This window comes from Spinacia oleracea, chromosome 3 (assembly GCF_020520425.1).
Source record: "Spinacia oleracea cultivar Varoflay chromosome 3, BTI_SOV_V1, whole genome shotgun sequence".
NCBI lineage: Eukaryota > Viridiplantae > Streptophyta > Magnoliopsida > Caryophyllales > Amaranthaceae > Spinacia > Spinacia oleracea.
The window spans coordinates 25426539-25437694 of NC_079489.1; the positions used below are offsets into that span (position 1 = coordinate 25426539).

Here is an 11156-nt window from a genome sequence, read left to right on the forward strand (position 1 = left end):
GTCATTACATTCAATAACCACCGTCGAATAACTTTCACCAATTAAGACATGTTTTCCATCAACTCATTAAAAAAAATAAAGTAATATGCAATATTTTTATTGAGTTTCTTTTAACAAATAATTGATGTAATATGCAAATATTGCTATTGAGTTTTTTTTTTAATTGTGTATCTACTTCTATATGCAATAATGCTTAAAATGTAATATTGTATGACCTGTGTGCAATCACGTTATTGATAGAATATGGAAACATAATATTTTGTAAATCAATTAATATTGTGTATATTAGGTTAGAATCAATTAGTATCAATCAAGATAAATTAGTCAATGTCGATTGCTAATGTACAACCGGAAATCATGTTGTAAATGTGGTATATTAATCCACTCAAGGAATGAGAAACTCACAGAATTATCTTCTTTTACATGGTATCAGTTACTAGGGTTTCTTTCACTCCATCTTCTTCCCTTCCGCTTCCCTAGTTCCTCGCTTTCATCTCCTCTCTTTTCCGTCAACTGGTCTGGTTCTTCCCCCATAGCAGACACCAAATTCCACCCTGCTTTGGCTGTCTCCAACATTAAGAACCACATTCCCATCACTCTGGAGATGGAAACCGATCATTATTTGACTTGGGCCGAATTGTTCAAGCTTCATTCTCGTTCTCATCGAGTGCTTTCCCACATCTTGCCCACGGGAAAAGAAGTTGTGCCTACCACCGATGATGAGAAGGAGATATGGTCCGAGTTGGATGCAACGGTGCTTCAATGGGTTTACGCGACTCTCTACTGATTTGTTACATGCGATCATAGAAGAAGATATCTCAGCAAAGGAGGCATGGGATTGGCTTCGTAATCTTTTTCAAGACAACAAAAACTCTCGTGCGGTGGCCCTCGAACATGACTTCTCTCATGTTAAGATTCGTGATTTTCCAAACGCATCAGCGTATTGTCAACAGCTCAAAACTCTGTCCGGCCAACTCAAGAGTGTGGGGGGTCCGGTCATAGAAAATCGACTTGTTCTTCAGTTGGTGGCTGGCCTAACTGAAGCATACAAAAATTTGGGCACCAACATTAGGCAGAGTAAGCCTCTTCCACCCTTCACTGAGGCTTGCTCAAGCTTGCGTCTAGAAGAAAAAGCTCTAGCAGAGATTGATGATGAAGCGCCAGCGGCAATGGTGGTTGACCATCATGATTTCGATGAGCCTCCTTTGAATCAAAACACCGGCAACTGCAACAATCACCGAGGAAAGCATAATCACTGAAATAACGACAATGGTGGTAAGAAGTCCGGCAATGGACGTGGCTCTGGTGGCGAGGGTGGAAACCGGCGGGGCGGGGGTCGTGGTTCCGGCGACCAGCAACAGACTGCGCCGGTGTAGCAGTAACAGGGGCAACCTATGTCATGGAAGTGGGGGTGGATGCCTCACTGGGATACCCCACCTTGCCCATATCCTTCCACCCAGTGGGTTCGTCCACAAACTGGCCCAACAAGGGGGATGGCCTAACCAGGTATATTGGGCCAACGACCACAGCAGGCTTATGCAGCCACAATATTTCCTCAATATGTTCCAACAGATGTTGAAGCAGCCTACCATACCATGTCGTTCCAACAACCCGACCCCACTTGGTACATGGATACCGGTGCCACATCCCACACGACGTCCACAAACGGTAATTTCTCGTCTTATTTAAATTTGAGAAATCATAATAATGGTATTATTGTTGGTAATGGCAGTTCAATTCCAATTCGTGGTTGTGGTAATGCTAATTGTCTCCCCCGAACCCTCCTATATCCTAGAAAAATGTCCTTCATGCTCTTAAACTCATTAAAAATTTAATATCGGTTCGTAAATTTACTAATGGTAATTCTGTCACTGTTGAATTTGATCCTTATGGGTTTTCTGTGAAGGATTTCCGGACGGGGACGACTCTAATGAGATGTGATAGTCGGGGTGATCTTTATCCATTATCCACCACCCCAAATACCACAGTTTCTCCATCCACTTTTGCTGCCTTATCTCCTACACTTTGGCATGCTCGCTTGGGTCACCCGAGAGCTTCTATTTTACATTTTTTAAAGCACAATAAATGCATTGGATGTAATAGTTCTGGTGCATCTAGTATTTGTCAATCTTGCGTTCTTGGTAAATATATTAGGATGCCTTTTGCTCATTCAATGTCTAAAACATTGTTGCCATTTGATATTATTCATAGAGATTTACGGACTTCACCTGTTTTAAGTTCAATGGGACATCGCTATTATGTTCTTTTTTTGGATTTTCACCAATTTTTTATGGACATTTTCTTTGGCTAAAAAGTCTGATGCGCTTATTCTAAATTCTTAGTTTTTCAGACCCATGTTCGAACTCAATTTGAATGACCAATTAAAAATGTCCAATGTGATAATGGGTGGGGGGAATTTGATAATGGAAAATTCGGAAAATTTGTGAGTCAAATGGGATGTTGTAGACGGGTATTTTTCGTACTTGCCGCTTTTTTCCCTTTCCTACGGGGCGGTGTTAGGACCTTTGTATTTTTGTACTTTGAAGGATTCACTACCAAACATTGTTTAGGGTCTCGTTTGGAAAGACCAAAAAGATGACTCTATTAGGATAAGGCTTCGAATCTTCGAAACGGATGGGTGAGATCCGGGCAAGGGAACGAGATGCTTATTCCGCGAGCTTTAGAAATAATTCAAGTGCGTGACACAACATTTTCGAAAAATACCTAGTTTAGACTATGTGGGTGTGAATTTAGAACAAATAGAATTTCTACTTTGTATTGTGGCCACTTTGCTTTAAAGTTAATTTAAGGGAACCTAAGATTGGTTTGTCCAAGAAATTATCTTTGTTAAGCGTGATGTAACCTTGTATTTTGTTGAATTTAGCATGTGAGGTGATGAAAGCGATAAGAAAGTAAAGCAACATCACAATTGAAAATAAGTGCGGAATTAGTAAAATACAAGACCCCCTAGAAATGGACTAGGAAGTAGAACCACATTGCCTAGAAGGACTAGGCAAGTAAAGTTGCATAATTGAAAGTGCGGAATTGAAATGCGGAATTGAAATTGCATAATTGAAAGGTGCGGAATTGAAAGGTGCGGAATTGAAAGGTGCATAATTGAAATTGCGGAATTGAAATTGCAATATTGAAATTGAACTTAAGCACATGAGATCCGAACGCCAAACGACTACTTAAAAATAAGTGCGTCCGACACGGATTCAAAGCTAAAAAATCTCAACTTTAGGATGAATTGTTTACCCATAGTATCCTAGATTTTGCACATAGAACTTGAACTTGAAGGGTTTGAAACTTGAAATATTGAACTTGAAATGTTGAACTTTGAAATATTGAACTTGAACTTGAAATATTGAACTTGAACTTGAAACTTTGAACTTGAACTTGAAACTTTGAACTTAAGAGTCTTGAATCTCAAAGATTGGACCTTTTAATGTTGAAAAGGCTTAATATTTGATGTGCTCTTACTTTGAAATAATCCTAGTTTAGGGAAGTGATTATGAACAACTCTAAACATTATTGGATCTTGAAACTTGAACTTGAAATTTGAAAAGTGGAGTCTTGAATCTCAAAGACTAAACCTTTAAACATTAGAAAGGTATCATCTTTGGTTACTCCATATTTTGAAGATGATTCTAGTTCAAGGAAGTGATTACAAACAACCATGAACATCATTGAATCTTGAAAGTTTGCATTTTGTGTCACATAAAGTTTGGATTTTGAAAGAAATGTATGATTGTTGTAAGTGACATTTTTAAGATTAAAAAAGCCAACTTACTAATCATTTTTGAAAGAGAAAAATCAAATAAACATGATTGATTATGGTGGGATTCAGAATTACCTATTTAGGTTTAGGCAAGAATTCCTTATAGAGCTCCCAATTGCTTAGAACTTGAAATATTGTATGAGATTTTGAAGGTTTTTTGGATTTTGATTTGAGTGGCAATTTTTGTATTACGACGTTGTGTTTCGATTTTTTCTTCCCATAATGCTCAGAATTAGGGGTTTTTATAGGAGGATTTGCTGCTAAACGCCAGCCAACGCCAGCGCAGCACGCAGCTGGCATCGCTGGTGACGTGGCGCAGAAGCCGCCAAAACAAGGACGCGAGCTCTGTCCTTGCTTTGTCTTGTATTGGTGTACCTTTGTACTATTTGTACGAAGTTGGCACGTAGTGATTGCTTGGGGATACCGTTTCGGGTTTTTGAATTTCGGTTTTACGGGACGAGGCCCGGCTTGCTCGGTTTTGTGGGTCGGCGCCCGAATTTGGATTGCTTAATGTCATTTTGACTGGAAAAGACCTTGTAAAACCAATGGGATAGTCCATTGGGTGAGATTGTACTTGGAATTTGAAATTGATTTTTGGAAATTGTATTTTGTACCGAGTTCCGAAATGGGAACGGCCTCGGGGATTAGATTTTGGCTCTTGGACTTTGGACATGTTCTTAGCAATTGGGATTTCCGCACGGAGTTGCTCCAACCGCCTAATAAGGATAATGGTAACTTCATCATCCCTGTGGGGAGACACGATTTAGGTGTCTACAGATGTCGTTTCGTCTTTCCTGTCCTCATACTTCTTCTCAAAATGGTAAAGTCGAAAGAAAAATACGCTCCATAAACAAAATCACCCGGACTCTTCTTGCTCATGCCTTCCTACCTACATCTTTTTGGCATCATGCATTGCAAATGGCAACATACCTCCTTAATATTTTACCCACCAAGTTATTGGGACATAAATCTCCTCTAGAAGCTCTTTATCATCGGATATTTGGTTGTTTGTGTTATCCCCTCCTTCCCTCTACTACAATATATAAGTCGCAACCTCGGTCAACTCCTTGTGTGTTTTTGGGATACCCTACAAACCATCGTGGCTATAAATATCTTGATTTATCCACTAATAATATTATCATTTATCGCCACGTCATATTTGACGAAACACAATTTCCGTTCTCAAAGTTGCATACCCCAACTACAACTACTTATGATTTTCTAAATGATGGACTCTCACCTTACTACATCCATCAGTTCACTTCTGGCCCACCTGAGCAGCCCATGTCTTCCCCAAGGTTGTCCAACCCAGCTTCCCCTATGATGGACCAGATTGCAGCGCCCAATTCAAGTGGGCCGGCTGATACGCAGGCCCAGATCACTTACAGACCTTTGGTCCAACCTTCGCAGGCCCAACGTGATATCCAGCCTTCGTAGGCCATGGATCCCATTCTCCCTATCCAACCTGCCCAGCATAATTCCAGCCAAGTTTGGCTTCCCCTCTGGCCCAATCCCATGCTCCAAGGTCAACTCCCTCACCAATTCCTCCTCTTGCGCCACAAACTGCAACCCAACCACGAATGGTCACAGGTAGTCAATGTGGAATTTTTAAACCCAAACGTCCATTTAATTTACATACAACGGTTACGAAATCCCCCCTACCTCTTAAACCGTTGGATGCTCTACATGACCCGAATTGGAAAATGGATATGGATGATGAATATGATGCTCTTATTAAAAATAAGACGTGGGATTTGGTACTCCGTCCACCTAATGTGAATGTTATTCGTTCTATGTGGATTTTCACTTATAAGGAAAAATCTAATGGTGATTTTGAGAGGCATAAAACCCGTCTTGCAGGTGATGGAAAAACACAACAGGTTGGCATTGATTGTGGTGAGACTTTTAGTCCGGTGGTGAAGTCGGCTACTATGCGCATTGTCTTGAGCTTATCTCTCTCTAAACATTGGTCCATTCATCAATTGGATGTCAAAAATGCTTTTCTACATGGCGAACTCAAGGAAACAGTCTACATGCATCAACCTATGGGTTTCCGAGACCCCATCCACCCAGATTATGTGTGTTTGTTGCGTAAGTCCTTATACGGGCTTAAGCAAGCACCAAGAGCTTGGTATAAAAGGTTTGCTGATTATGTTGCTTCCATTGGTTTTTCTAATAGTAGGTCTGATCACTCCTTATTCATCTACCGTAAGGGGTGTGACATGGCTTATATCTTGTTATATGTGGATGATATTATACTAACCGCCTCTACAGATGCTCTACGCCGTACCATTATGGCTCTTCTTGGTTCGGAGTTTGCTATGAAGGACTTAGGTCCTTTGAATTATTTTCTTGGCATTGATGTGACTCGTCACAAGGGTGGCATGTTCCTGTCACAATGAAAATATGTAGAGGAAATTATTGAATGGGCCGGAATGTCATCTTGTAAGCCGTCTGCCACTCCGGTTGACACCAAACCGAAGGCCATCGCCTCTTCTGGCAACCCTTATGCGGATCCCACTCATTTCCGGAGTCTTGCAGGTGCCCTTCAGTACCTCACGTTCACCTGACCAGATATTTCATATGTTGTACAACAGATTTGCCTCCACATGCATGCTCCCACTGATGTGCATATGCTTGCTCTCAAGCGGATTATCCGGTATATTCAAGGTACTCTTGATCTTGATTTGCATCTCTACCCTTCTTCCGTAGCTGATTTGGTTTCTTACACCAATTGGGGGGGGGGGGTGTCCCGACACCCGACGTTCAACGTCGGGTTATTGCGTGTTTTTGGGGGATAATTTGATATCTTGGTCATATCAAAGAGACAACCTACTTTATCCCGCTCTAGTGCCGAAGCAGAATATAGAGGGGTTGCGAATGTGGTTTATGAGTCATGCTGGTTACGTAATCTCCTATTGTACCTACATTGCCCGGTACGTAAAGCTACTTTGGTCTGTTGTGATAATGTGAGTGCCATTTATCTTTCCGGCAATCCAGTTCAACATCAACGCACAAAGCATATTGAAATGGATATCCATTTTGTTCGTGAAAAGATGGCCCAGGGACACGTCCTTGTACTACATGTCCCATCCCGATATCAGATAGCCGACATTTTCACTAAGGGATTGCCCCAGATTTTATTTGAAGATTTCCGAGACAGTCTAAGCGTCCGTCAACCTCCTGTTTCGACTGCGGGGGTGTGATAGAATATGGAAACATAATATTTTGTAAATCAATTAATATTGTGTATATTAGGCTAGAATCAATTAGTATCAATCAAGATAAATTAGTCGATGTAGATTGCTAATCTACAACCGGAAATCATGTTGTAAATGTGGTATATTAATCCACTCAAGGAATGAGAAACTCACGGAATTATCTTCTCTTACAGTTATGAGTAAGGTTACTGCTCTTTTATATTTCTCTATATTAGCATATTATCATACTATATTGTCGATCTCAAAATTGCCAAAAACAAAGGACTAAAGACACTACTATTTTAAGTCCTATCTCTTTTTCCCTTGGGTATACCAGTGAACAACTATACATATTGAAAAGAAAACAAATTTTAAACATGTTAATTTAGGGTTTTGGATTTCTTTTTATTTTTAAAAGTTGAGGTGGAGTTTGGGTGGCAATTGACATATATCGGAGATTAGTGGCTATGAGTTCAGGCCCGAATATGGATTTTCATGATTATATTTAGCTTGGAATGGGGTTTATGGAGATTAAAAATATATGCACATAATACTTTCCCAACTATATTTATTATATAATTAGTGGCCTCATCTTATACGTGCATAAAAAAAATACATTCACAATACTTACAACAGTGAAATCTTTGTTTAGAGGAACTTTATGAACAATTTTTCATATTTATAATTTGAGGGTATCGGATGCAATAACACAATGTGACATTTCAATTTAATATCACACGCACTGCGTGCATATAACACTAGTTATATAATATTGTAATAACTAAATTCGATGATTATAGCCGCCACTGATTGTACTATTTTATATTTTATACGTATTATATTTAGCAACTAAATTCGATAATTATCACCGTCATTGATAGTAATGTAACGCCCCGACCTCTAATTCACATAATAAAGAAGCGGAATTTACCTAATTCGGCCGGGACATTACTGCCGTAACTCCCTCTTGGGAATTACAAGGCAACCTACATAATAATTACTATTAACTCTCCAAATCAAAATAATGATCATTTTATTCCCATAAAAGTACATAACTTAATAAAGAGTCTTACTTAAGCTATTACAACTTAACATTAACTTAGGTGAACATTGCTAAAGTGAAATCATCGCCACTACTCGTTTCCGTGGTCCCTAGCAGTACCTAAAACGGAAAACAAAACGGTGAGCCGAACACTCAGTAACGAGCTACTCTAGCATCATAACATCATTTCAATTCATTTTATTTAATAAACAAGGAGAATAAATATAGTAAAACATTTAATAAAACATTACTTCAGAAACATAATTTCGAGACATCATTTCAGAAAATCATTTCTTTAACCTTTTTCTTTTTAACAGTATTATTCTGGTCGTCAGGATTTTACAGGAAAACATGGCAGGACGTCTCCTATGAATAGGGGAAGCCAGTGCTTCATAACAAGGGGAACCTTGGTTCCATATAAGGGAAGCTAATGCTTCTTATCAAGGGGAGCCTGGGCTCTATATCAAGCACCCAGAATGCTGCGGCAAAACCGCAATACGCGCCTCAGAACAACACTTACAAGAAAGGTGAGGAATCTCAGGCCGAAGAGGTCCATGCCGTCGAAAACAGTCCGCCAAGGACCAAACGTTGGTTCAAGGGCCGAAAGTTCGCCCCACTAGGGTCAACTTTAGGAGCAGCATTCGACCGACTCTGCGCTCAAGGAAAATTGGTACCATTAGAACCAACACCCGAGCCTACGGTAAAAAACAAGTACTGGGTTGACTCTGCCTACTGCAAGTACCAAAGGGTCAGAGGCCACGATATTGAAGATTGATGGTTCCTTAAGAACACTATACAAGATTTGATAGAAGACAACATCATTCCCCTGCCCAACGTGAGCAAACCAAGAAACAACACCAGCCCTCTGGGAGCCTGCTGCATAACACTCGATCACCCAGAGTGCACAACTATTGATCCCTTGAGCTATATAACACCTCAATGGGAACCACTGGCCCGATTACCAGCACACTATGAATATAACGACATCTGTGGCATTTGGGACGATAGTACCGTTAATGTCCACTTGTTCCAAGCTGAAGCCACAGGCCAAAACTACTTCACCGAAGACTGCCAAAACCCTAAACAATCCTCCTCCTGAAACCAAGGTCAAAAACTTAACCCGGTCTGGAAGAGTGTATCAACCGGATATTAGCCCGCCATCTATGAGCGATATCCCTGTCCGGCAAAACACCGAACAAACCCAGCCCAACACCATAGCCAGGGTTATCGAAGATCCCTTTCTGAGGCAGTTAAAGAAGACCAAGGCAGAAATCACCATCTGGGATCTCATGTGCACCTCAAAAGTGCACCGTTACAAAGTAATTAGGTCCGTTGACCTTGTTTCAGTCCCTACAGATATCACTCTAGACTTGCAAGTGAACCAAGTCACTAGGGACTTAGAATATCGGGCAATAGTCTTTACTGAACAAGACTTAACCAAAGAAGGGAGCGCCCATAACAAAGCGCTTTACTTAGTGGTCGGATGCAAAGGCCAAAACATCCCACTCGGACTGGTAGACAACTGCTCAGCTGTAAAGGTTTGCCCACTCCGCATGGCTCGATTCCTGGGCCTAAAAGATACTAATCTCCAGCCATCTAGTCAAGGAATAAGAGCCTACGATAACTCCAAGCAAGCAGTGTATGAAAAGATTAAGCTAACTATACAAACCGGACTTGTAGCAAGAACCACGGAGTTCCAAGTGGTGGGCATCAAGCCCACATTCAACCTTCTCCTGGGTTTCCCATGGCTACACGACCTGGGAGGAGTAGCTTCCACTCTGCACCAAATGGTCAAACTGAACCTTAACGGAGTGACGATAGCCATCCAATCCCCACCTCTCGACGTCAACTGTTCCATGATCGAGACAACGGGCGGGAAGACCTGTACGACTGAGACCGTCTCAGCCATTGAGGCATATGATCCAACATTCTTGGATCCACGAGCATCACATATTATACCGAGAATGATATCCTATGGATACTTTCCAGGGATTCCCCTGGGCATATATAAGGGGGAGAGCCATGACTTATCTCCCCTTACCCATGTTCTCCCCATTGTTTGGTTTGGGCTACAAACCATGACAGGGAGAGGCTGACTTACGCAGAAGCCAAATGCACATAGGAAGGATACGATCCGAAAACTGGGGCGGCCAAGAAAAGCCCACCCTGCAGTCATACCAGCTAACCTTGAATGGCATGTTTGTGCGAGAAGGAGAAGACTACCCGTTTTACGGCTTTCCGGAACCATTTGTCAGTAAGGGCATCCAGAAGCCCGGCTTAGAGATTTTCCATGACTGCAACCTCTCGGACGAGGCACTATACTGTAGGGGAATACATTTAAATACATATTAATATGTGCGGAACAATCCCCAAAGCCAGGAAACATGTATAAAGCACAGATTAAGCAAACTTACATTCAAAGCATGTTTTCCCTAGTTTATCGATTCACGAACACGAACAAAGAACTCCAATCGTCGTTCCTCTATTTGGTTCACCGACACGTTCAGATCCGTCTTGAGATTCGTAGCTTAGACGGTGCTCAAGAGTTTTTAGCTTTTGGGAAGAATATTATAAATGGAGGCAAAACTGAACTTATGTAATATTAGAATTGTATTAGGGTTGGAAAAATATAAGTGTTGGTGGTGTGTTATAACCCTAAGGTTATAACATGACCGACCAAGGCACAAGGCCTCAACCGGCCACACACAGACACGCACCAAAGCCCACAGCAGCACGCGGGCGTCGCAACCGTGGGCCTTGGGCCTCGCTGCTTTGCCTGCTGCCTTGCTGCTCTCCGCGCGCGCACATTACCGGCCTTGCTAGCTGGCTTCTCGCTGCACGCGAGCTGCTGGCTCGTAAGGCCTTGCGCGCATGCGCGCTTGGCTTGATGGGCCGGCTGCTTCGTCTCGGCTCGTATTCGCGACCAACGCCTTACGACTATTATTTATCGTATCGTACTTGACGAATCATTGTCGTACGATACGTTTATTTGTTTCACCTAGCTTACGAATATTCGCGATACGATATACGATTCCGATCAATTGTCATATCGTATATTTCGATAACTGATTATCCCTGGTGGCTAACTGATTATCCCTGAGTCTTGATTCGAATTCTCTAGAGTGCCCCCTTG

General features: G+C 41.5%; 1 protein-coding gene across 1 annotated transcript; it reads left to right on the forward strand.

Moving 5' to 3' along the window:
- Positions 1-716: 716 nt before the first annotated feature.
- LOC110800147 (uncharacterized) lies at positions 717-1259 on the forward strand. The gene has a single exon (XM_022005442.2). It carries the CDS (start codon positions 717-719, stop codon positions 1257-1259), a length of 543 nt encoding a protein of 180 aa, XP_021861134.2.
- Positions 1260-11156: the final 9897 nt, after the last annotated feature.